General features: G+C 42.5%; 1 protein-coding gene across 2 annotated transcripts in view; it reads left to right on the top strand.

Annotated features, from left to right (window-relative positions):
- setd3 (SET domain containing 3, actin histidine methyltransferase) overlaps window positions 1-27,765 on the top strand; it is a 166,178-nt gene that overhangs the window by 68,943 nt on the left and 69,470 nt on the right. For both annotated transcript variants that reach the window (XM_068038705.1, XM_068038706.1), the window contains 2 exons: window positions 760-832; window positions 9,782-10,038. In XM_068038705.1, the coding sequence (XP_067894806.1) occupies window positions 760-832; window positions 9,782-10,038 (330 nt within the window). The remainder of the gene's footprint in view (window positions 1-759; window positions 833-9,781; window positions 10,039-27,765) is intronic.

The raw sequence follows: 27,765 nt of genomic DNA on the forward strand, positions 1-27,765 counted from the left end.
AAGTCTGGAAGGGCAAAACCCATTGTACTTCAGGTATTGGCCCTGCTGTCTCTGTTTTTTCAAAAAATATCTTTGATCTGTGTTCTATGTTATCCTGGTAACTAAGACCTCTGTCTTGTCCTTTCGCAGAGTGGATGTGAAGTCACCTGACGATTCAGACTGCATGTTAAACTTTTAAAAGTCACAATTTAAAAAGAAACATGTCGCAAAGTCGAACGTTCATAACAGAATTCACACCAGCACTATAAAATGCTTGCTGAAAAAGGCAGATTGAGTGTTATTTAATGTTGACAGGAAGTGGTGCTACAGACGAGATTCATGAAATGCTGCCATTTACTGCAAAAAAATGGGCCATCGTCAGGTTTTTATTTTATTAAGTTTTCCTTCCTCCTTTATCCGTCCCAATCTGACTTTGAATGCGATCAGTAGGGATTTATGTTTCTTGCACAGTGACAGTTAATGGTAGGAGAGATTAGCACCATTCATGCTTTAACAGAATATACAAAGCAAATGCTGTAATTACTGCTACTTGGAGCGACTCAGTATTTATATGTGTCATTTTTTGCTGAGAATCAATTGTGCTTGCTTCCTATAATCCACATTCAGTGAGTTTCTGCTCTGAATTGGGGAACCGATGAGGGCCCGTCCCTCTACTTTTGGAATGATCAGAATTCTTGCATAAGTGGAATAGTAGCATACTTTGGGATTCTGCGGCTTTATCAGACCATGCTATGGTGACATGTTCCTTTGCACTTCTAGGCAGAAGAACTTTTTCTGTGGATCCCCAGGAAAATGCTGATGACCGTTGAATCTGCTAAAAATTCTGTACTGGGTGAGTAATGATTTACCAGTGTAGTTATGGTTCCCTAAGGTTGTTGCCTGCAGTCACTATGGTTCATTGTTCAAATATTTACTCTTACCTGAAATACAAATCAGTTAAGAATCAATAAACTTTAGTTTGTATGAAACGTGTTTTTGGTGGGTGGGGAGGGTGTGGGAGTAAAAAGATAAATTTGTGGTCAAGTTGAAACACTACATTCAGTGTCTGTCCTTCAGTTTGGTTCCACCACACAGATGAAGAATAGATTTCTACCCTACTCAAAAAATGAGTCTTTGTTCTAAACTAAGAGTGGCGCAGTGGTTAGCACCGCAGCCTCACAGCTCCAGCGACCCGGGTTCAATTCCGGGTACTGCCTGTGTGGAGTTTGCAAGTTCTCCCTGTGTCTGCGTGGGTTTCCTCCGGGTGCTCCGGTTTCCTCCCACAAGCCAAAAGACTTGCAGGTTGGTAGGTAAATTGGCCATTATAAAATTGCCACTAGTATAGGTAGGTGGTAGGGAAATATAGGGACAGGTGGGGATGTGGTAGGAATATGAGATTAATGTAGGATTAGTATAGGTGGGTGGTTGATGGTCGGCACAGACTCGGTGGGCCGAAGGGCCTGTTTCAGTGCTGTATCTCTAAACTAAACTAAACTAAACCTCCTGCATTGCTTGTTTGAATTTCCTCCCTTTCCTCACCAAACCTAATAGACCCTTTGTTTTATTATTCATTAATGGTTTATGGATGTCACCAGCAAGACCAGAATTTGTTGCCCAGACCTCACTGTCCTTGAGAAGATGGTGGTGAGTCACCTTCTTGAGCTGCTGCAGCCTGTGTGGTGATGCCACTCCCAAAGTACTGTTAGGTAGGGAATTCTGGGATTTTGACCTAGTGAAGATGAAGAAACAGTGTTCTATTTCCAAGTCAGGATGGTGTGTGCCTAGGAGAGAAACTTGTGGGTGGTGGTGCTCCCAAGCACCTGCTGCCCTTGTTCCTTTAGGCGGTAAAGGTTGCAAGCTTGGGAGGTGCTGTTGAAGAAACCTCGCGAGTTGCTACAGTTCATTTTGTAGTTGGTGTACACAACAACTATGTTGTTCCGGTAGTGGAGGTAATGAATATTCATGGTGATGGATGGGGTGACATTCAAGAGGGCTGTTTTGTCCTCGGTGGTGTCTAGCATCTTGAGTCTTGTTGGAGCTGTACTCATCCAGGAAGTGACAAAGTTGATTGATGAGGGAAGGGCTGTAGATGTTGTATACATGGACTTCAGTAAGGCGTTTGATAAGGTTCCGCATGGTAGGCTGATGGAGAAAGTGAAGGCGCATGGGGTCCAAGGTGTACTAGCTAGATGGATAAAGAACTGGCTGGGCAACAGGAGACAGAGAGTAGCAGTGGAAGGGAGTTTCTCAAAATGGAGACGTGTGACCAGTGGTGTTCCACAGGGATCCGTGCTGAGACCACTGTTGTTTGTGATGTACATAAATGATTTGGAGGAAAGTATAGGTGGTCTGATTAGCAAGTTTGCAGACGACACTAAGATTGGTGGAGTAGCAGATAGTGAAGGGGACTGTCAGAGAATACAGCAGAATATAGATAGACTGGAGAGTTGGGCAGAGAAATGGCAGATGGAGTTCAATCAGGGCAAATGCGAGGTGATGCATTTTGGAAGATCCAATTCAAGAGTGAACTATACAGTAAATGGAAAAGTCCTGGGGAAAATTGATGTACAGAGAGATTTGGGTGTTCAGGTCCATTGTTCCCTGAAGGTGGCAACGCAGGTCAATAGAGTGGTCAAGAAGGCATACGGCATGCTTTCCTTCATCGGACGGGGTATTGAGTACAAGAGTTGGCAGGTCATGTTACAGTTGTATAGGACTTTGGTTCGGCCACATTTGGAATACTGCGTGCAGTTCTAGTCGCCACATTATCAAAAGGATGTGGATGCTTTGGAGAGGGTGCAGAGGAGGTTCACCAGGATGTTGCCTGGTATGGAGGGCGCTAGCTATGAAGAGAGGTTGAGTAGATTAGGATTATTTTCATTAGAAAGACGGAGGTTGAGGGGGGACCTGATTGAGGTGTACAAAATCATGAGAGGTATAGACAGGTTGGATAGCAAGAAGCTTTTTCCCAGAGTGGGGGATTCAATTACTAGGGGACACGAGTTCAAAGTGAAAGGGGAAAAGTTTAGGGGGGATATGCGTGGAAAGTTCTTTACGCAGAGGGTGGTGGGTGCCTGGAACGCGTTGCCAGCGGAGGTGGTAGATGCGGGCATGATAGTGTCTTTTAAGATGTATCTAGACAGATACATGAATGGGCAGGAAGTAAAGAGATACAGACCCTTAGAAAATAGGCGACAGGTGTAGATAGAGGATTTGGATCGGCGTAGGCTTGGAGGGCCGAAGGGCCTGTTCCTGTGCTGTAATTTTCTTTGTTCTTTGTATCCAGGCAAGTGGACAGTATTGCATTGCACTCCTGACTTTTGTGTTGTAGATGGTGGAAGGCTTTGGGAAGTAAGGAAGCAAGTGACTCACGGCAGAATACCCAGCCTCTGACCTGCTCTGATAGCCACAGGATTTATGTGGCAGATCCAGTACAGTTTCTGGTCAATGGTGACCCCCAGGATGTTGATGGTGGGGGATTCAATGATGGTAGTGCTGTTGAATATCAAGGAGAACAAGTTAGACTTTCTCTTGTTGGAGATGGTCATTCTTGTGTGATGCAAATGTTACTTGCCACTTACCAGCCCAAGCATGAATGTTGTCCAAGTCTTGCTGTATGCAGGCATAGACTACAAAACTGAACACTGTGCAATTATCATCAAACATCCCCACTCTGACCTTATGTTGGAGGGAAGGTCATTGATGAAGCAGGTGATGATGGTTGGCCTAGGACACTGCACTGAGGAACTCCTGCAGTGATGTCCTGGGGCTGAGATGATTGGCCTCCAAAATCCACAACCACCTTCCTTTTGTGCTAGGTATGACTCCAGTCAGTGGAGAGTTTTCCCTTGATTCCCATTGACTTCAATTTTACTCATGCCTCTTGATGTCACACTGTCAAATACTGCCTTGATGTCTCATCTAATCTCTAATTCAGTTCTTTTGTCCATGTTTGGACCAAGGCTTGTAGGACGTCTGGAGCTGTGTGGTCCTGGCGGAACCAGGGAGGCGGTGGCATAGTGGTAATGTCACTAGTCTGATAATCCAGAGCCCAGTCTAATGGTCTGGGGACATAGGTTCAAATCCCACCATGCCAGGTGGTGAATTCAATTCATAAAAAAAAAAATCTGGAATTAAAAAGCTACTCTAATGGAGGCCATTGTTGATTGTTGTAAAAAACTACCTGGTTCACTAATTTCCTTTAGGGAAGGAAATCTGCCGTTCTTACCTGGTCTGGCCTACATGTGACTCCAAACCCACAGTAATGACTTTTAACTGTCCTCTAAAATGGCCGAGTAAGCTGCTCCATTCAAGGGCAATTAGAGATGGGAAATAAATGCTGGCCTTGCCAGCAACGCCCACATCGCATAAATGAATTTTAAAAAAAACCCAAACAGAGCATTCGTGAGCATGTTGTTCCTGAGTAAGTGCCACTTGATACGCTGTCAACAACACCTTCCATCACTTTACTGATGATTGAGAGTAGACTGATGGGATGATAATCGGCCAGATTGGATTTGTTCTGCTTTTTGTGGACAGGACACACATGGGCAGTTTTCCACTTTGTCAGGTAGATGCCAGCGTTGTTGTACTGGAACAGCTTGGCTAAAGGAGTGACTAGTTCTGGAGCATAGTTCTTCAGTATTACAGTCGTGATGTTGGGGCTCATAGCTTTGCTGTATCCCGTACAGTCAGCCATTTCTCAATATCACGTGGGCTGAATTGAATTGGCTGAAGACTGACATCTGTGATAGTGGGGACCTTGAGGAGGCAGCAATGGATCATCCACTCAACACTTTTGGCTGAAGATGGTTGCAAATGCTTCAGCTTTGTCTTTTGAACTCCTTTGCTGATCTTCATCGTTGAGGTTGTGAATGTTCATCGAGCCTTGTCCTTCCGGTAGTCGTTTAATTGCCACCACCATTCACGACTGGATATGGCAGGTCTGCAGAGATTTGATCTTAAAACATTGGTTGTGGAATCACTTAACTCTATTTATAGCATGTTCAGTATGCTCTAAGTACTGTGTTATCGCTTCACCAGGTTAGCACCTCCCTTTTTTGGTACACTTGATGCTGATCCTGGCATTTTCTTGCACACTCCTCATTGAACCAGGATTGGTGCTCTGGCTCAATGGTAGTAGTAGAGTGAGGAATATGCCAGGCCATGTGGTTACAGATTATGCTGGAATGCAGTTCTGCTCTTCAAGGTCCACATGGCCTTATGGATGCCCATTTTGAGCTGTTAGATCTGTTCTAATCTAAAATAAAAACAGAAAATGCTGTTTGGCAGTATTTGTGAAAAAGAGAAAGAGTTAATGTTTCAGGTTGATGGCCTTTCATCAGAACTGTTCTGAATCTATCCCATTTAGCAAGATGGTAGTGCTACACAACACAATGGAAGGTGTCTCCAGTATGACAGCAGGTGGTTGTCTCCACAAGGGCTGTGCGGTGGTCACTCCTACCAATACCATCATTGACAGATGTGTCTGGGTCAGGCAGATTGGTGAAAACGAGGTCAAGTGGGTTTTTCCTTCATGTTAATTCTCTCCTCTCCTGCCACAAGTCCAGTCTGGCAGCTGTATCCAACTTGGTTAATAGTGGTGCTTTCAAGGCCCTCTTGGTGATGGGCTTTGAAGTCCCGCACCCAGAGTAAGTTCTGTGCCCTTGCTACCGTCAATAGTGCTTCCAAGTGGTGTTCAACATTGAGGTACACTGATTCATCAGCTGAGGGAAGGCGGTCGGTTAAAACCTGTCCTTGCCTATTTAATCTGGATGATATTTGGCGCTGCAAGTTGCTTGAAATGCAAGCTGATAAAGTTGTAGGGGAGGGAAACTGGGAATTTGGGTTTTGAGTGAAGAAGGTAATCAATTGGGTATTTCCTTAATAAATCAGATTATAGGATTGAGAAATCAATAGTGCAAGGATTGGCAAAAAATGTAAATTAGAGCATGTCAATTCAATGCCAAATCAGGTACAGAAAGAGAAATAGAGAAGGAAGCAAGTATTGGATTTAGAGGGAGGAAAAAGAGAGACAAAAGAAAACTTTAAAACATTTTAGTTTTGAATTTCACATTTTTAAAATATCCACCAATAATTAAAACATGAAGGCATGAGACGCCACACCTAATAGTTCATTTTCAGTACCAGAAAGGTGCTTTGGCAGTAATTAACAATTATTATGAAAAGATTCTCTGACAGGCCTAATTAAATATGCTCAGACTTTAAATGGCTCCAGAACAGGCTCCTCGATCTCATTAAAGACCAGCACTAACTTTTTATGGTGAGTTTCATTCTTGCAAATACAGTAAAGTCATGCTGATCAATGCATTTCAGTGGTTATGCAGTTTTTACAAAGCTAATGGTGAAGCAGCACATATTGGGCAGCAAATTTTAGATTTCTGAGTTTAAATGTGCATCTGCCCTCACCTGAAGTTGCTGTAACATTTGCGTGTAAATAACAGCAAACGCTATTCACCTCGCAGTTATTTTGACATCAAATTATCAGCCAATATTTAATTTAGAGCAAGGAGTTGTATTGAAGTCGTAGTGGATCTCCTGTGGCATTGTCCACGGAAAGTCAAGTGAAAGTGAATTTCTTTCAATATATTAGTGACACTGTTTGTATGGATGGGGATCTGCAGCTTACATAGCACCATCTAGTGGGAAATGTGCAGCTGAAATCATTACTGTAATGAGAGCGAGCTTTATAATGGGGAATTCCTTTTGGTGACATCGGAAGGCATGACAATGGTGATGCTCAAATAAGTATGCAACATGCATAGCAAATTTAATATATTATGGATTTTAAAATCAAGACCAGCGTCAACTAAATTCACATAGCTGTACTGCCAGGTGTGTAAGTTTCACTAATTTTGCATTGGTGCTTTTCTTGTAATCCCACCAAAACTATCTTAAATCAAATTTTAAAAGTACTGTTTTTCTTAAAGAATTGTGCATTAACTATATACTTCACTATCTTGGGTTCAAAATGTCATCTGATTTGCCAGTCTTAGTTGCAAAAATTAAATTCACTTCCTCCTCCCTCCCCCCAAAAAAAAGAAGACAAGCAATTTTACCTGCAAATATCGCAAAGCACATTAATTGAGGCCACAGGATGACGAGTGTGGGAAATGGAAAATATCATTTGAGTTTAGCCTGATGGATACTATTCTGAGGTTTGGCCATTCTTGTGTTGAATTGAGAGCACTTTACTCTGCATCAAAATTCATCACCCAACCAGATTGACTCTCATTGTAAATGTGTTGAGTTTGATTTCCTAGCCAACAGTTGATATTATTTGCTTGCCTTTGTGGGTCAAGTTTTCTCAGTTTCCAGTCAGATTCTTTGTGGGAGGAGAAATTGAGAAGTCTAGTTAGTCCGTTCCTTTCGAATTGCAACGTCTGTTGATTGACTACAATATTGACAAGTTTGGAAAATCTTTCTGTTGTGTGTTAATAAGGGCAAAAATATATATTGCAGACCCATGTGTTGAAATTTGAAGCAGTCCCTATGTATTAATGCATTTCAGAAAACTTTTATTTGAATGTTCAATTCTCCTCCATTTCATTTACTTGTAGGGGCACCAGGATTCCCTCCTCTCGCTTTTCCCCCATTCCCCCCCGCCAACCACCCAATTTGTCTGCCTAATATCAAAACTAAGAACTGAGAAAACTGTGCCTTTTTTGTCAGATGAATTTCAAGCCTGGTTGCTGTGGTACTCAAAAATCATGAGAAACCTCCTTTAGTCCCCAAACAGAAATTCAAACCTCCTTCAGATCTAGTTTAAATTCATATTCCCTTCATTTCTATTAATAGAGCTTTTTTTAACCTGTGAGTCAAATTGTGCTCATGTAAAAGAAGTTCTGTTAAAGCCAAAATATATTTTGCCAAAGTGATTTTTTTTTCTCTCGTGAAAGGCTTTAGGAACTTTACAGAGCTTATTTGCATCAAAACAATTGTGTGACCTATCTTAGTCAGCTGTGCTTTATAGACCTGATTTTAAAGTGGGTTGCTCTCTAATTATTTCATGAATTATTATGTCAGTTTATTTGCATACTCCAACAAGAATTGACAAACTGCAAACAAACAAAGGACTAACATTAGCTTTGGCCAGATAACAAAGGTCCATGTCCTCAACTGCTGAGGCCTCTCTGATTAAGGTGGGTGGAAGTGAAAGGTGGAAGTGAGAGTAAGCAGGAAAAATGTTTTGGTTCTTTTCCTGGCAACATACCAGTTTGAAGTCTCTGCGGGAGAACATCCTTGCATTTTAAATGAACTGCCACATGAATCTCATTACTCAATAGTTCTTGCAGAGAAATCTAGTGCTCAAATTTCTAAATCTACTACTTGAACATTGCTGCCAAAATTGCAGTACTTTTGGATTTACATGTAACCTCATCTGGGTGAACTGTGTTTTGCAGTGAACTGTGAATGGGAGGGTAGGGTGGGGGGGGTGTGGTGGGGGTGCGAGCATGGCGAACATGGCTTGGATTCTCCCATCACTACAATAGAATAGTCCCATTGAGAATTGGGAGAAACGTAGAATACATCCTACAATGAAAACTAAAATAAAAGTGAAATACTACAGATGCTGAAAGTCTGAAATAAAAACAAAGTGCTGGAAATACTAAACTGGTCTGGAGGCATCTATGAAGAGAGAAACCGAGTTAATGGCCGGAATTTTACGCTGCCCCAGCAGCTCAGATGGTGGCGTGGGGGCGGCGTAAAATTGAGCGGCAGGCTCCGGGATGCCTAACCGCCCCGATTCCACTTCCGACCAAGTTTACACAGGTCCGACGGCGGGGCGGGGGGCTGAGAAGCGGCCCGCTTGCCCGCGGCCAATCAAGACCCTGCAGTGGCCACATAACGGCCACTTTAGGGCCCTCGCCCACCTCCACGGGTATTTTACCCGAGGCAAGCAGGTGTGCCGGGGACGTGAATGGCCTCCCAGCTATAGCTGCCGGCCTTTCCGCACCCTGGGTGGGGGCTGGCGCCTGGCAATCGGGCACAGGATGCCTGATTGAGGGCCGCCCCTGCCTCCCAACCCAACCCTGGGATCCAAGACGCCCCCCCCTTCCCCCAAACGATCACCCTTGCCTCACCAGGGCACAACCGATTCCCCTGGTGAGGCAACCCAAACTTAACCAGTACCGGTTCTTTGGTATCCGCCTCGGTTGGCTGAGCTGCAGTCCCAGCAGTGGCCACCGCTCCCAATGGCGCTGCTGAGACTAAGAGCTGCCGGCCCGCTGATTGATTGGCCGGCAGCTCACTGAGGCGGGATCTCCTCCCTCAAGGGGGTGGAAGTCCCGCATCGGGCCTATTAAAGGCGGGGACCTGTAAAATACGGGACAGATCCCCAGGCTGGGCGGAAGCGGGTTCAGCATCGACATTTACGTCGGAGTCCGGCTCCCGTCTGCCCACTGTAAAATTCCGGCCAAGGTTTCAGGTCTATGACCTTTCATCAGAACTGGCAAAGGTAGAAATGGAATAGGTTTTGAGCAAGTGAAAATGGGGGAGCGGGGAAGAAGACCAAATGAGAAGGTGTGTGATAGGACGGAGGGCAGGAGAGATCAAATGACAGAGATGTCACAGAATAAAAGGCAAAGGGAGTGTTAATAGTTGTACTAAAAGACAAAGCATTAGTCTAGAGAGCGTGTTAATGGCAGAATAATGAACAGCTCTGTCCGAAATCAAAAACATGAAAAACCAAGTTTAAGACAGTGACAGAGAAGTTAACTAATTGTTTCTTTTACTGTAGCATTAATGCCAGCCTAAATTCTGTACCTTCTTTGGTATCCAGGTCCCGTGTATACCCAAGACCGGATTCTGCAAGCCATGGGAAATATTACCCTTGCGTTTCACCTGCTTTGCGAGCGTTTGAATCCCAATTCTTTCTGGTTGCCCTACATTAAGACTTTACCTATGGAGTATCATACCCCTTTGTATTTTGAAGAGGAAGAAGTACATTACCTCCAGTCAACACAAGCCATCCACGACGTTTTCAGTCAGTATAAAAACACTGCTCGCCAGTACGCTTACTTCTATAAACTTATCCAGGTGAGTTTATCCATTTCAGCAATTTTAAATGTACTTTTGAAGGAGGCCTCTATTTCCAAAAACTAGGCCGGTGCTGTTTCAGTTTCTTTAAAAACATAAATATTAAATGCAGTCTGGCTAGGGAGGCATTTTTAATAATTAACCACTGATGGGTCTGTCATAGCATTGCTCACATTCTGATATGTTTTGTACATGACAAACACATCATATACTATGTCATACATAATTTCATAGAGTTATACAGCACAAATGTATTATTTTGCTGCTAAAGTGGGCTGTTCCTTTAGGGTGTCAAAGTTTAATTCTTGTAAAGTGCAGCTCATCCTGAGGCCAATTAGAGGTTAATTGCTTTTAGTGAGAGAAGTAATGAATTGTATCTTTGAATCAACAGCAGTTACTGGAATAGTTAATTCAATGTTTTTGAAACATTAAGCCCTCACAATGTACATTTAATATTTTGTGCTCTAGCATGTCCATGTGCCTCAGCTCATTTGAACTGTATTCATCTTCACGCCTGCCCCATTGATCATTGATCACTGCTAAAAATTAATGACTACAATTCGGAAAAGAAAACCATGCCATGTTGTCAGCATGCTTAATCGTTGCACTACACAATTTGATTCCAGCCGATGAGACACACATTTGCAGATGTCCAAGCTTATCGCTTCACATCAGCTTCGCTCAGATGACTAGCACTTTAAAGCAGCTGCTTAAACACTTTTTAAAATTTTAAATTCCTTGTTTTACGTCTTAGGGCTTTGGATAGGTACAGGGAGCCTATAGTGTAAATCATGAAAGATTTGCATTTATATAGTACCTTTCACGACCATCGGACATCCCAAGTCGCTTTAAAGCCAATCAAGTGTTTTTGAAGTGTGGACAGTGTTGTAATGAATCTAACGCCACAGCTAATTTGCGCACAGTACCCTCCCACAAACAGATAATGTTAATGACCAGATAATTTGTCTTTTGTGATGTGAGGGATAAAATATTGGCCAGGACACTGGGGATAACTCCCCTGCTCTGCTTCAAAATAGTGCCATGGGATCTTTAACGTCCACCTGAAAGGGAAGATAGGGCCTCATCCGAAAGATGGCACCTCTGACAGTGCAGCATTACTTTAGTACTGCATTGGAGTGTCAGCCTAGATTGTTGTGTTCAAGGTCTGAAGTGGGTCTTGAATCCACAACCTTCTGACTCAGGTGAGAGTGCTACCAACTGAGCCATAGCTGACAAATAGAGCCAGCTTCACCTGCTTGCCTCAAATAATTTCAGACTGGATTGAGTACCAGAGGTCTGTATTTACCAAGTGTAATTAAAGGAAGATTATTGGGCTTAGTAACTGCTTGAGCTTCTGTAGTATACAACATTTTCTTTATTCCTTGCAATGGGACATGAAATTGAGTTTGCAGGATTCCTAAATAACCAGTGAGTTGGACAGTCTGTATACCTACCTACATTCGGGGCAATTTACAATGGCCAATTTACCTATCAACCTGCAAGTCTTTGGCTGTGGGAGGAAACCAGAGCACCCGGCGAAAACTCACGCGGTTACAGGGAGAACTTGCAAACTCCGCACAGGCAGTACCCAGAATCGAACCCAGGTCCCTGGAGCTGTGAGGCTGCGGTGCTAGCCACTGTGCTGTCAAATACCTGTAAATTATATCACCTGTTACAATTGATTTAAAAGAAGAATCCCACACCCTTCTCACCTTTTTGCATTTATTGCTTGTCCCTAGTTGCCTGGAGAAGGTAATGGTAGGCCTTCTGGAACTGCTACAGTCCTTCTGGTAATGGCGCTCCTACAGTGATGTTACATAAGGAATACCAGGTTATTGCCCATGCTCCCAAGCCATAAATCTCTGCCTTGGGCTAGTGCAACTGAGTTTCTTTTCAGTTTGTTTTGATGCAGTTTTGGTAATTCAATAGAGCCACACAAAAATTTGAATTGCCCATTATGCTGCCCATTTTCTCGACTTTTCTGTTGCAGCGTAGATTTGAGAACTTGCGTTAGAGGAAGAACAACTTTGCCACTGTTTACGGCATACAAAGAAGCTTTAGAGTTCAAATGTTTTATTGGTTATAACTAGTAGTTAATACAGTGCGTGCTTTAATCTCATTTCCTTAGTGAACCAGTTAATGTTAAATAGGATAGGAATCTTCTGTTTTGACAATCTTTGACTCTTTCTCCATGGAAAATATTTGGAAAGAAAGTTACTTTTTATTTATAAGCAATGTCTATTCCCACAAGTTCTTCTTGATGAAAGGCCAGTCATATGCTAATACTTTTTTCCCTCAAATAATGGTAAACAATAAGCAATTCATTGTAAAAAGCAACGAAGAAAAGAATACAAAGAAAATAGTAAAGAGGAATATGCAAAGGGCAAATATGAAAACAAAGCTTGCAAGGGATATCAAAGCTGACAACAAATGTTTTTATAAATATATCAAGATGGGGTGTGGTAATGGGAATGTGGGCCCATCACAGACAGATGCAGGCCAGACTATTATAGATAATAAGGAAATAGACGACTTGTTAAATTAGCACTTTGTATGCAATGGTACAAGGGAACTTAAAATAAGTCATGGGGAGTGACTTTGTGGATTTAATGTAAGTTTTTAAATGGTAATGGAGAAAATAATAGGATTTAAAACAGACAGATCTCCAGGACCTGATGGTCTCTACCCATGGGTATTAACAGAAATAGATGAGGCAGGTGCATTAGTCCTAAGTTTCCAATGCTGTCTAGATTCAGGAAATGTGCCTTCAGATTAGTAAGTTACAAATGTCACTCATTATTTAATGAGAGGGAGGAAGAATCTATGAAACTATAGACCTGCCAGTTCAATATTAATTGTGGGGAAGTTACTGGAATATATACATGGACACAGAGTGACTGAGCACTTGGACAAGTATAAGCTGATCAAAGAGACTTAGCATGAATTTATGAAGGGTAAGTCATTTCAGGCTCTTCTAGCTGAATATTATGAGTAGGTCACTAGTATGGTGGATAGGGTAAAGTCTATGGATGTTGCGTATATGGACTTCCAGCAAGCATTTGATAAAATTCCACACGAGATTATTAGCAAAAATGAGGTACACAGAATTGGAGATAACCTCGTGCGATGCGTTAGTAACTGGTTGGGAGGTTAGAGACAGAGATTCTCTAAACGGAACATTCTCAGATTGACCGGATGGGACAAGTGGTATTCCCTAGGTATTTATACTGGGGCCTCAGCTTTTCACCACATATAATAATGACTTGGATGAAGGAATAGAGAACGGTATATCCAAGTTTGCAGATGATGCTAAGTTAGGAGACACAGTAAGTTGTATAGATGGGAGCAGGAAGTTATAGACTTAAACTTGAATATAGAACAATAAACTAAAAGGGATATAGAAAAAGTGACTGGGAAAAGCAGATGGCATTCAAAGAACAAAGAACAGTACAGCACAGGAACAGGCCCTCCAAGCCTGTGCTGATCTTGATGCCTGCCTAAACTAAAACCTTCTGCACTTCCAGGGACCGTATCCCTCTATTCCCATCCTATTCATGTATTTGTCAAGATGCCTCTTAAATGTCTCTATCGTACCTGCTTCCACCACTCCCCCGGCAGCAAGTTCCAGGCACTCACCACCCTCTGTGTAAAGAACTTGCCTCGCACATCCCCTCTAAACTTTGCCCCTCTCACCGTAAACCTATGTGCCCTAGTAACTGACTCTTCCACCCTGGGAAAAAGCTTCTGACTATCCACTCTGTCCATGCCGCTCATAACTTTGTAAACCTCTATCATGTCGCCCCTCCACCTCTGTCGTTCCAGTGAAAACAATCCAAGTTTATCCAACCTCTCCTCATAGCTAATGCCCTCCAGACCAGGCAACATCCTGGTAAACCTCTGCTGTACCCTCTCCAAAGCCTCCACGTCCTTCTGGTAGTGTGGCGACCAGAATTGCACGCAATTCAGTGTGAGGTCATCTACTTTGGATCTGAGAAAGACAAATCAGAATATTTTCTTGATTGAGAAAGACTAGGAGCTGTGGAGGAGCACAGGAATTTAGGTGTCCATTTACATAAATGACTGAGAGCTCGTGCACAGATACAAACACTAACCAGGCTACAGCAGTGTTGGTCTTTATTTGCAAGGGGTTGGAATACAAAGTGGTGCTTCAGTTGTATAGAGCTGCCTCTGACCCCATTGTGTCCAGTTTGGGGTACTGACTTCAGAAAAGATATATTAACATTGGAAGGGGGACTATTCAAATTATCCGGAATGATATCATAGCTGAAAGTGCTAAATTGTGAGGATAGGTTGCATGAACCTGGCTTGTATTTCCTTAGGTTTAGGAGGTTGAAGGGTGATCTAATTGAGGTTTTAAAATGATACAGGGATTTAATAGGATAAACACACAAAAACCATTGCCCCCTGGTGAGCGAACCCAGAAGAAGAGAGCATAATTTACAGCTAGGTGAGTTAGGAGTGAAATAAAGAAGCATTTTGTTCATGCAAAAGGTCGTGGAAATCTGGAAAACTCTTTCCCCCAGAAGGCTGTCAGCTGAATTTTTTTCAGACCTTGATTGATATGGAAAGGCATCACTGGATAATGTGAGTAAATGGAGTTAAGGTACATCAGCTATGATCTAATTAAATTGCGGAACAGGCTTGACAGGCTGAATGCCCTATTACTGTTTCAATGTTTCACATCCATTGTATTGGGAAGTATTAGATCTATGTATATATTTTATCTTCCTCTATTTACAAAGACACAGTCAGGTTTGTAAATGGGAAAGCTGTGTGGCTTTCACCAAGACTAAGTGGTAGAACTACTGGAGAATAGTTGTTCATTTTGTCCAAGGCAAATAAGATGATCCACTGATGTGGGAAGTGTTTGTGTTCTTAATTTTGTATTATTATGCAAAATAAAATCGTACTGATTTGAATTAAGTGAATCTGATATCAACTGCAGTTCTTATATTCACTTTGCTGTGAAATACAGCAACTTATCAATTTGTGGCAAACCTGACCAAGCCCATCTTCAGAGAGATTGCAGAAGTACATGCAGGTAACCAATATCTGGTTCGGATCACAAGGGGGTACAATTGCCATGCAGTTAAGATGCTTGGACCGCTTATGGGAGCAACATACATCACTGAATCTGCCAAAGTCTCTACAATAGACCTAAATTAGTTGTAGATCATAAAATTAACAAAAAAATGGCAAATGTAATCTTTCGCTTACAACACAAAGAGCGGGAAGATGTCATGTGTAGCCACTGTGTAATACAATATATTCTTTATTTAGTTGTGTGACATAGGTGTTAACTGTAGATAAAATGGTTTATTTTTCCACAATATGCCTAGAGTTTGACTCATCAGAAGTTTAAAGTACTGGCCACTTTAAATGGAATTTCATGGGGAAATCATAAACATGTTCAACAGTTGAGGTCAAATTACATAGGTATCTGTATTTTCACATTTTGTGTTTCAGGACTCGAGGGATTCATTGGTCTGCCTCCATTTCTGCCTTCAGTGCTTACACGTATTTCAGTATATAACACAATTACAGTTGTAATTTCCAGCAAGCCAACAGTGAAATCACCTGAATCCTATATTATCTAATTCAATTAACCAGTTTGTGTATCATTATGGACTTTGCAAGGCCGATTAATGAAGTAATAATGAAGTCAAATGCTATAGGTGCTCCGCATAATAATGCGAAAGGTAAGCAGCTAAAGGCAGGAATGGAGGGAAGGACATAAAAACTGAAATCCTTATGGAGTTTTTACATTGGTAAAGTGCTGTTTGTATATACGTTTAACTTTCCTGCCGCCACTGTCATCCTTCTTGTATAAAGGAGATGATTTCCAAGCTTCCAGTGGTGCCCAGCAGCTGACATTTCACAGCTGCTGAGAACTGCTGTCACAGGCACAGGCCCTCTCAACAGGATCAACAGAAGCCAGGTCAAGAACAAAGGGGAAGAATAGAATTTGGAGATCGCTGCTATACTGGCACTGTGCAGATAGTATAAAAATATCATTTTGGCTCAGTTGAGTTCAGAGTTTGTAAGTTCATGCCTCATTCCAAGACTCGAGCATGTAATCTAGATTGACAGTTCTGTGCTGTACTAATGGAATGCTGCATTTTCAGAGGTGCCAGCCTGCATATTCAGATGGACATAAAAATCAAATCACTACTAGCAGAAAAGTATGGAGTCTTCCTGATGTTTTGGCCAGGACTCCACCCTCAACAAATGACCACTAAAAGCAGATTAACTAGTCATTCATCTCATTTGCTGTCTGTGGGACTTGTTCCACTCATTGCCAAATTTCCCCCATATAACAGTAACCTCACTTCAAAAGTAATCCATTGGTTGTAAAGCAGTTTGGGTATTCTGGGAGCCTGATGAGATGTTAGATAAATGCAGCTTTCTTTCAGAGTCAGATTAAAACAGCTGTAAATAAGTTGCTAAATTCATGCAGCAGGTGCCATGGTGAAGTACAGCTTCAGGTTTGCACCATAGCACCTAAAAAAAAAATTCAGCCTTGCAAGCAGTGGTCTCACCTCATTCCAGTAGCATGTTCCTCTTTTTGGAATTGAGTAGTTGAGGGCAGGTGCATCTAATAGCATGACATTTTAGATGTAAACTAGAGACACACCAGAAGCATGAGTGTCACTGGACTTGGAGAGTTTTAATACAAGCTACACACTGAGTTTGCATCCTTATTGTCCTCCCCTAGTAACTAAGTTTCTGTATTAGGATTTCTGACATACAAGGCAGACTGTTGTATGGCTCACTTTTGTACACTTAATTCGCAGTATATGCATTTTGTAGCCTTTATAATTAGGAGTTAACTTCCATTTGTAATTTCCCATTTCTCTTTACTGGAATTGAGTGCAGAGTGGTCTCCCAGCTACTGGAGGTAGCTATACTGTACACAATCGATTGAAATTTGACAAAGGCGCTTAAAAGTAATCAAGATAAGATCAATTGCAGAGCTTCTGGGAGTTAATAATCTTCAAATTATGACTCATTCTCTGGGCTAATGAAAGTCTTGAGGAATCTGCAGTCTGTTCTCTAGTGCCCATTGTTCATACAAAGAAAACCCAAAACATAGCGGCGCAGTGGTTAGCACTGCAGCCTCACAGCTCCAGGGACCCGGGTTCGATTCTGGGCACTGCCTGTGCGGAGTTTGCAAGTTCTCCCTGTGACCGCGTGGGTTTCCACCGGGTGCTCCGGTTTCCTCCCACAGCCAAAGACTTGCAGGTTGATTGGTAAATTGGCCATTGTAAATTGCCCCTAGTGTAGGTAAGTGGTAGGGAATATGGGATTGCTGTAGGATTAGTATAAAAGGGTGGTTGTTGTTCGGCACAGACTCGGTGGGCCGAAGGGCCTGTTTCAGTGCTGTTTCTCTAAATAAATAAATAAATAGCCCTGGATAGGGGATGAAGAGCTTTGGTGCTATATCAAGTGATTCCTGCTGGAAAGTGCACTGGTATAGACATAGATGAGACTGATCAGGCTTAACTGCCACCCCCCGCTTGTTCAGATGGGCTTCTTATGCTGTCAGCTACTTGGGTGAGGTATCAGTTAATCAGTAACTTGGAAAATAGAAGGCGGGGGGGGCGTGGTTTCCTTTTGGAAAATCTAATTTATCATGAAAATTGCTACTCTGTTTATTCTTTGCCTACATAATCACAAATGCAATTCAAAAAAAAAATCTCTTGCTGCAAAGGGATATAGTAAGCCACCATATAAATGCAAGTTCTTTCAATCTTTCTTCAGCCAGAGTCAGAGAAGTACAGAACTTGTTTTGGATTGTTTCTTCCATGAGTTAGAAAGAATCTCACAAATGTTATGCTGGTGGCCTATCTGAATTCCCTTGGTATTCCTGAGAGAGAATTCTTAAATGTCTGTTCTTTGTAAGGACGAAGAGCTAGGCTGTGCTGGAGCTAGACTTGAAAGAATAAGGATGACAGCTAACAAAAGCAACCAGGGGCTTTCAGCGGAAGAAATTTAGAGGTATTTGTATGTAGTCCTGAATATAATAATAGTCAACTTGGTTATTATGTAGAATTAGACTTAATAAATCACTTCAATCAAATGGGCATAATGAATTTTCTGTTCCCATTTCGAACAACTGTTGATGAAAATCCTAAACCATTTTATTGCAAGTCAGTGATTGTGTAACTCTTGCACTGTTTCTACCAGTTGCAATTTTATTGCGTTCTTATACATTTGCAGCATCTTGAGTGATGGCAATTGCATGTTTATTCCATGTAAAAACCTTGCCGTGAGTTCAGATGTTGCACCTGTTAGGGAAAAAAAACTTCTAAATAGCTAGCACAAAGAGTTTCTACAACATTGATTTGTAGATTTAATGCTTCATAATATGAAGTTAGATGGTCATTCCACCCAGATGGTCAGTGCCAGTGTTGTGCTTCACACAAGTCTCCTCCCTCCCCACTTCATCTAACTCTGTCAGCCTATCATCTGTTCCTTTCTCCCTCATCTAGTGTTCCTTTAATTGCATCTGTGCTATTTGCCTCAACTTCTTGTGGCAGTGCATTCCACATTCTTGCCACTCTGAGTAAAGAAGTTTCTATTGTGTTGCATATTGGATTTATTATTGACTATCTTCTACTTATGACCTCTAGTTTTAGGCTCTCCCATAAGTGGAATCATTTTCTCCATATCTACCCTTCCATAATCTTAAAGACCTCGATCAGTCATCCCCGAACCTTCTGTTTTCTGGAGAAAAGTCTCAGCTGTTCAACCTTTCCTGATGAGAATAGTTCTGGTATCATCTTTTATGAATCCTTTTTTGCACCTTCTCCAATGAAATTCTACTTTAAACTCATTGATTGTAATTGAAGATCCAAGGCAGTGTAGCCATGCTGTAACTTATTGGAGACCTTTCTAGTTTAACACACATGTCTGAACAGCACCATTATTTTGAGTCAAGACACAAACAACAGAAGTATAAATAACTGAGGCTGCAGCACAATTTAAAGGAGATAGTAACTTTATGGCACAATACTCATACCCTGACCCATAGAGGCACTGGGTGAATTTATACCAGAACAATGAGTGCAAGTGCATAACTACAAAACTACTTGTACAAACTAGCAGATTTTCTGTGGAATGGCTCATAGTAGTCGAGGATGAGGAAATGGAAAAATTGATGCACTGTTCTGTTTACCGAAATAATGTTAGTGAATAAGGATTGGCAACTGTCAGAACTTTCTTGAAATTTAATTTCCAGGGCTCTCCTGTGAACAAACTGTGTGGTAGATTATAGGGCATTTTCTTCTCCTTTCTTTCCGGCTGGTGTCTCAACAAAGAGCAGGGCAGCAGCGAGGCCAGAATTCAATGTGGCTGTGTCGCATTTGCTTTTGTGAAAGCATGCAATAAATGAAGCGGTTCCTAGAGTGCACAGCATTGTGGGTATTCTAGCTACTATTATTGACGGACATATTGAGTGACCAGTGGCAGGAGTTAGAGTGTGGGAGGCCATGTGATGAAATCTCCAGGAATATGCTCCAACCAAAGTTGGCAACTCTGCAGTCAGTATATTTCAAAAGTATATCATTAGTGTAGAACTCTTTGGAATGTTCTGAGAGCAGAAAAGGCTTGCATAAATGTAAGTTCTTCAGTTTTTTTTATTAGTCATTGGGATGTGAGCGTCACTGGCAAGGCCAGCGTTTATTGCCTATCCCTAATTGCACTTACCAAGGTATTTTGCTTCAACGGACCTGTGCTTCGACTACACACAGCCTGTATGTGCTCCTTTTACGACAACAGGATCTTATTAGAACAGAAGAACATAAGAAATAGGAGCAGGAGTAGGTCATTCAGCCCTTCGAGCTTGCTCCGCCATTCAGTGAAATCATGGCTGATTTTCCTGCACTATCCCCGTATCCCTTGATGTTTTTAATATGTAGAAATCTATTGATCTCAGTCTTGAACATACTAAACGACTGAGCCTCCACAGCTCTTTGAGGCGAGAATTCCCTCTGAATGAAGTAATTCCTATTCGCCTCAGTCCTAAATGGCCTGCCCTTTATTCTGAAACTGTGTCCCCTGGTTCTAGACTCCTTAGCCAGGGGAAACATCCTTCCTGCATCTACCCTTTCGAGCCCTGTAAGAATTTTGTGTGTTTGAATGAGATTACCTCTCATTCTTCTAAATTCCAGAGAATAAAGGCCCATTCTATTTAATCTTTCCTCATAGGACAGTTTCTCCATCCCAGGAATTAATTTGGTGAACCTTCGTTGTACTCCCTCTATATGGCAAGTATATCTTTCTTTAGGTAAGGAGACCAAAACTGCACACAGTCCTCCAGGTGTGGTCTCACCAAGGCTCTATATTATTGCAGTAAGACATCTTTACTCCAATACACAAATCCTCTTGTAATAAAGGCCAACATACCATTTGCCGTCTTAATTGCTTGCTGTACCTGCATGTTAGCTTTCAGTAACTCATGTATAAGGACACTCAAGTCCCTTTGAAGTTCAACACTTCCCAGCCTCTCACCATTTAAGAAATACTCTATTTCTGTTTTTCCTATCAAAGTGGATAACTTCACATTTCTCCGCATTGTATTCTATCTGCCAAATTTTTGCCCACTCGCTTAGTGTCTCCAAATCCCCTTGAAATGCCTTTGCATCCTCCTTACAGCTCACACTTCCACCTAGTTTTAGTGTCATCTGCAAACTTGGAAATATTACATTTAATCCCCACATCCAAATCATTGATGTAGATTGTGCATAGCTGGTTCCCAAGTACTGATCCTTGCGGTGCCCCACTAGTCACAGCCTGCCAACCTGAAAGTGACCCATTTATTCCTACTCTCTGTTTTCTGTCCGTTAATCAGTTCTCAATCCATGCCAGTATATTTCCCCACCCCCCCCCCCCCCCACCACCAATCCCATGTGCTCTAATTTTGTTATGAAACTCTTATGTGGAACCTTATCAAAAGCTTTCTGAAAATTTAAATATACCACATCCACTGGTTCCCCTTTTATCTATTCTGCTAGTTAGATCCTCAAAAAAACTCCAGGTTTGTTAAACATGATTTCCCTTTCATAAATCCACATTGATTCTGCCCGATCCTACTATTATTTTCTAAATGTCCAGTTATCACATCCTTAGAGAGAGTCACAGAGACATTTATGGCACAGAATGAGGCCATTTGGCCCATCAAGTCCATGCTGGCTCTTCACAGAGTTATCCAGTAAGTTCCACTCCCCTGCTCAATCCCCATAGCCCTGCAAGTCTATTTCCTTCAAGTAGTCATCCAACTTCCTCTTGAAGTCGATGATTGTCTACGCTTCCACCATCCTTGTGGTTCCAGGTCATTACCCCCTGCTGTGTAAAAAAAAAAAAAAAGTTGTTCCTCGTATTCCCCCTGCATCTCTTGCCCAAAACCTTCAATCTGTGTCCCCTAGTCCTTGTACCATTAGCTAATGGGAACAGATGTTCCTTGTCTAACTTACCTAAGCCTGTCATAATCCTTTACACTTTTATTAAATCTCCCCATAATCTCCTTTGTTCTAAGGAGAATAAATCCAGCTTTTCCAACCTAACCTTGTAACTAAAATCCCTCATCCCTGCAACCATTCTGGTAAATCTTCTCTGCACCCACTCAAGGACCCTCACATCCTTCCTGATATCAGCCACCATTTTCGGGACTGGCACAACTACTGATTATTGCAATGAACTTTGGCAGAAAGTCAAGAATGTCACATCCCTTGCATTCCAACTTGCCTAACAGACCAAAGATCCCATTCCTTTAATGGTACTCTGAGCACACATTTCCCCACTCATAACTCTGTTAATGTGATATCACTCTTAAGATTATTTAATAATTTAATATAGTTAAATCGTATAATTTTAAATAATCCTTTATTATAGATTGTAGCATTTTCCCTACTGTGGTTCTCTGTTTTCTCTCGCCCTCCTTTCTTAAATAGTGGGGTTGCAATTGCCACCTTCCAATCTGCAGGAACCATTCCAGAGTCTCTATAATTTTGAAAAATGATCACCAATGCATCCACTATCTCTACAGCCACCTCTTTCAACACTCTGGGATGAAGATCATCAGGTCCAGAGGATTTATCTACTTTAAGTCCCATTTCTCTAGTACTTTTCTTTAAAAACTAACAATATCTTGCAGTTCCCCGTTTACACTAGTTCCTTGATTCTCCATTATTTCTGGGAGGCTTTTAGTATTTTCAGTATTTGCAGTAAATAGGCGCATCCTAAATTCAATTAGAGGGTAATTGCTTCTCTCTAGATTTTTAGCTGCTTGTAAATTAGTGGCTGTTTCCCAAAGTCAGAAGAAAACACCAGTAAATGACTGGCTTTCTGTTACATACTTTTGTCACTTGGAAGTGTGAAAGTGAGCATTGTATTTTTATTTATATAGAAGTATTTATTTTACAATATGTTACTTGTCCCCATGAGTCACTGCAATCCAGCAGTGTTGCCAGTTCCTCCCTAATCTAGAAACGCTGCCCTCAGCAGCATTTAGTGTGCACAGAGTACGGAACAACCACATCACTAGGACTCATTTCGTCATCTGTGATGGGTGCTCCTCACAATATGAGCCTAATCCATAATTACAGTCCTATTTTACAAATTTTTTTTTTCAAGATATAAACATTGAAAACTCAATGCAGGTGCAATTGAATATAATGTAACTAATTTACCTGAACAAATAATGAACAAGTATAATTGCTCATAAAATATTTGGTCAGGTCATTTGCTGGGTAAAAACCTAGAGACCCCAATGTATACTGCACTGAAGTGTTCCAGGTACTTACTTTATCTATCTATTTAGAAGTTGGTGTTTGAAGGGTTCCTCTACAAGGGAATCTGATGAAGTGGAGATGAACTACGACTATCAGTTATGGAAATGGATGCAGCTGGTCTGTCTCCAGACTTGTGAAGACCCAATACTTTGTGTTTTTTTAAAACTCATTCTCAGTTTTTTTTTAAATGATGTTAAATCAGCCTGGAAACTGACCAAATGCTTTCATAACCGTGTTGGTGGCCAAACTTCATGGAAATCCCCTCATCTCTCTTATCTACTAGCGTTGGTATGAATGGAGTTGGTCTGTTTACAAAAATCTTGAGAGCCCTTTTTTCTTTTTAAAAGCTTGATTCCTGTCAAGTTAAAGTGCTGAGCTGATGAATGACCATCTCCTACAAGAGAGAATCTAACCATCTCCCCTTGACATTCAACGGCATTACCATCACTGAATCCCCTACTATCAACATCCTAGGGGTTACCATTGACCAGAAACTGAACTGGAGTAGCCATATAAATACCGTGGCTACAGGAGCAGGTCAGAGGCTATAAATCCTGAGGCGAGTAACTCACCTCCTGACTCCCCAAAGCCTTTCCACCATCTACAAGGCACAAGTCAGGAGTGTGATGGAATACTCTCCACTTGCCTGGATGGGTGCAGCTCCAACAACACTCAAGAAGCTCAACATCATCCAGCACAAAGCAGCCCGCTTGATTGGCATCCCATCTACAAACATTCACTCCCTCCGCCACCGACGCACAGTGGCAGCAGTGCGTACCATGTACAAGATGCACTGCAGCAATGCACCAAGGCTCCTTAGATAGCACCTTCCAAACCCGCGACCTTTACCAACTAGAAGGACAAGGGCAGCAAATACATGGGAACACCACCACCTGCAAGTTCCCCTCCAAGTCACACACCATCCTGACTTGGAACTATCCCACCGTTCCTTCACTGTCGCTGGGTCAAAATCCTGGAACTCCCTTCCTAGCAGCACTGTAGGTGTACCTACCCCAAATGGACGGCAGCGGTTCAAGAAGGCAACTCATCACCACCTTCTCAAGGACAATTAGGGTTGGGCAATAAATGCTGGCCTGGCCAGTGACGCCCACATCCCATGAATGAATTTTAAAAAACTCAATCAAACAAATCAGATCAACTGTATTCTGACAAATAATGTGCAATGGACATGTTCTGTGGGGATTTCTAGTTGCCATCCCTCAAGAAAGACTGTTCTACTTCCTTGTCACAGAAATAGAGGTTTCTTGAAAACAAAGATTAATGATTTATCTCTAAGTTATGTCTCCAAATTTAAATAAATAGGAGTTAACAGTTATGCAAATGAAATTAGAAACAGATGCTGGAAATACTCAACCGGTCTGGCCGCATCCTTGTAGAGAGAAACAGTTAATGTTTCAGGTTGATGAGCTTTCATCAGAACACGATCGACTTGAAACGTTAACTGTTTGTCTCTCCACAGATGCTGCCTGGCCTGCTGAGCATTTTCTGTTTATTTCAGATTTCCTGCATCCTCATTATTTTGCTTTTGTCGTAAATGCAAATGAGTCTGTTTTATTTGTTTATTCCATTCTTTTGCAAATGCAAATTATCTACCTACTGAGGTGCATGTGCAAATCACACTCACTCACTGCCAAACACAGCTATGGAGAGCAAGTTAAAGGAATGTACTAAAAAGTAAGCAATTTAACATTCAAGGTATCAATCATATAGTTCTCCTACCTAAGTAAAGCACTGGGGGGAGGGGGGGTGGAATTTTATGTTCTACTCTGCGGTGGGTTTGGAGGCGGGGAGAGCATAAATTCGGGTGGGATGGGGGAGAGGGTGGGAGGTTCTCGCTTCTGCCAAAATTTAGTCTGGGACGGGAAGGCCTGTGAATGGCCTTCCCATCCTGTCGCCAATTGAGGCACTTACCTGGGCAATTAACCCCCAGTTAAGGGCCTCTTCCCACTGCGGCCGCAATTAGCCATGCGGCGGGCGGCCCTGTTGTCGCATGGGAAGCATATTACGAAAAACTGTGCGGGCTGCTTCTCGGCTTTGGGGTGGGTGCGGGGGGCATCTTTTGTTCAAAGGCACTTAGTGCCTGAACAAGTTACTCAGCATTGGGAAGCGCGGGATGGGGGTGCCTGCTGAGAGGCACCCCCCTGCCCTTGCTGCTGACCCCCGCCCCTGCCCTGACCTACCTGAGGCCTCGGTCCAGCAACACTCCTCGGCCTCTGGTAGGTGCTCCTCCAGCAGCTTCTACCGCTTCCGTGGTGGCGCTGTAGCTGCCGGCTTCTAATTGACCAGCATCTCTCCAAGGGTGGGACTTCCGGAGACAAGGTCTTTGATCTTGTGTAAGGCCTGCCACTGTCCACTTAAGTACTGATTGGCACTAGATTCGACAGGTGGGGACCTCAGTTATTTTTTACATTTGTTTAAGAATAAGGGATGAGAATGACCAGCTTAGGTCATCCATTTAGAAAGACACAAGTCCCTGACATCAAATTGTTTCTGAAATAATTCCAAAGGACTGGCCTCAGCTGCTGTCCTCAGAAATCCATTGCATGTGTTGATCAACCTTTGTTCGAGGAAAAACTGCTATTTGCTACTTTAGATCTGTATTTCTTTTTTATTATTCACTCATGCGATGTGGGCATCACTGGCAAGGCCAGCATTTATTTCGCATTCCTCATTGCCCTTGAAGGTGATGGTGAACCATTGTTCTATTATCTCAGTCTAGTATGACCTAATTTTCTGAATCAACTCGCACTCAGTTTTGCCCTTTCAAGGCTGAAAAGACAAATTTCTCCAGTCTCTCAAACCTTATGGCTCTTCTTTGCTCAGCCTCCAGGCCTTGAATGGCTTCCTTGTGTCTCTGTAATCAGATTTTTTTTTCTTTTGAAAAAAGATGGCCAATTTTCATTTGGTTCCCTACTGTTCATCACTCAGAAATTTGTTTGATATTGACATCTTAGCAGTTCGGAGAATTAAAACTCGAGCACAGCATTGTGTGCTTCCACGAGTTGTGCCACCATACTGCAACATCAGCAGCAGTTGATGTCATGCTACATTTAATTTATAATACTGGGTAAACATGACGCTAACATTTTGGTTTGTTTTCTGTTCCAGTATTGCAATACCTTATCTGAGACCATGGACTGGACTTTTATTCCCCACCAGGCCTAGAATGAAGGCAGGCGGGCGGGCATGGAATTTTGCACTGCTGGGCACCAAGCCGGTTCCCTGGCTCCATCCTGCTCCTGGGCCATTTTGCCTGAGGCGGGATGGGGAGGGGTGGTGGCCAATTGACTCAATTAAAGACTCATTAAAGCCTGTTAACAGAGGCCAACTGGGATTAACCAAATGGTTTCCTGGTCCCTGCAGACAGCAGGGAACAGTTCAACTGCCTGGAGGCCACTGCCCAGCAGCAGACCAGGGAACCAACACTTCAGGCAGGCTTTGAAGCCCTCCCCGCTTGCCTGGGTGCCGTATGATTGAATAACTTGCTTTTATACAATTCCTTTAATGTAATAAAACATCACAAGGCACTTTATAAGTGTTACCAAACAGAATTTGACACTGAACCACAGAAGGTGATGTTAGGCCAGATGACCAAAAGTTTGGTCAAAGTGATCGGTTTTTAAAGCACTTCTTAAAGGAGGAAAGCAAGTTGGAGAGATTTAGGGTGGAAATTCCAGAGCTTAGGGCCTAGACAGTTGAATGCTCGGCTGCCAATGGGGAAGAGATTAAAATCGGAAATGCTCAAGATGCCCAGAATTGATGGAGAGCATAAGGTCTTGAGGTGATCACAGAGTTAGGGAGGGGTGAGGCCAGGGAGATATTTGAAAACAAGAATACGAATTTTAAAACAGAGGCTTTGCTTAACTGAGAACCAAGGTAGGTCAATGAGCACGTGGGAGATGGGTGAACAAGACTTGGTGCGGGTTAGGACACAGCAACAGAGTTTTGCATGAGCTCAAGTTTGCAGAGGGTAAAACTAGGAAGAAGGCAGGAGTACATTGGAACACTCAAGTGTAGAGGTGATAAAGGCATGGATGAGGGTTTCAGCAGCAGATGAGCTGAGGCAGAGTCAGCCAATGTTACGGAGGCAGAAATAGGCTGTCTCAGTGATTTGCGCAGATGTGTTGTATGAAGTTAATCTTGGAGTCAGATATAGCACCAAGATTGCAAACAGTCTGATTCAGCCTCAGACAGTTTCCAGGGGGAGGGATAGAGTCGTTGGATAGGGAATGGAGGTTATGACTGGTATTTAGTTGGAAGAAATTTCTGCTCTTCCAGTACTGGATGTTGGACAAGCTGTCTGAAAGTTTAGAGACAGTGGAGGGATGAAGAGAGATAGAGGTGAGATAGAGCTGGGTGTCATCAGCATACATTTGGAAACTGATGCAGTGTTTTCAGATGATGTTGCCAAGGGGCAGCATGTAGATGGGAAGTAGGAGGGGGCCAAGGAGGGGACACTGGAGGTAATGGGGTGGGAGCAGGATCAGAAGCTATTGCAGGTAATTCACTGGCTGCCGTTGGATGGATAAGATGACTGCAGTCCCACCCAGCTTGTGGTCGACTACGTCAAAGGCTGCAGACAGGTTGAGCAGACAAGGAGGGACCGTTTACTTTTGTCTCAGTCAACTAGGATGTCATTCGTGTCTTTGGTAACTACCTTTTTGGTACTATGGTTGGGGCGAAACCTGTTCTGAGAGTTTCAAAGTAGTTGTTCTGAGAAAGGTGAGTATGGATTTGGGAGGTAATGATGCTTTAGTGACGAAAGGGAGGTTGGAGCTGAGGTGGTAGTTTTGCAAGGATGGAGAGGTCTAGTGCTGGTATTTTGATGAGAGGGATGATGATGGCAGATTTGAAGGAGAGTGGAACAGTACCTGAGGAAGGAGAACTGCTAATA

Source organism: Heterodontus francisci, chromosome 9, assembly GCF_036365525.1.
Source record: "Heterodontus francisci isolate sHetFra1 chromosome 9, sHetFra1.hap1, whole genome shotgun sequence".
Classification (NCBI taxonomy): Eukaryota; Metazoa; Chordata; class Chondrichthyes; order Heterodontiformes; family Heterodontidae; genus Heterodontus; species Heterodontus francisci.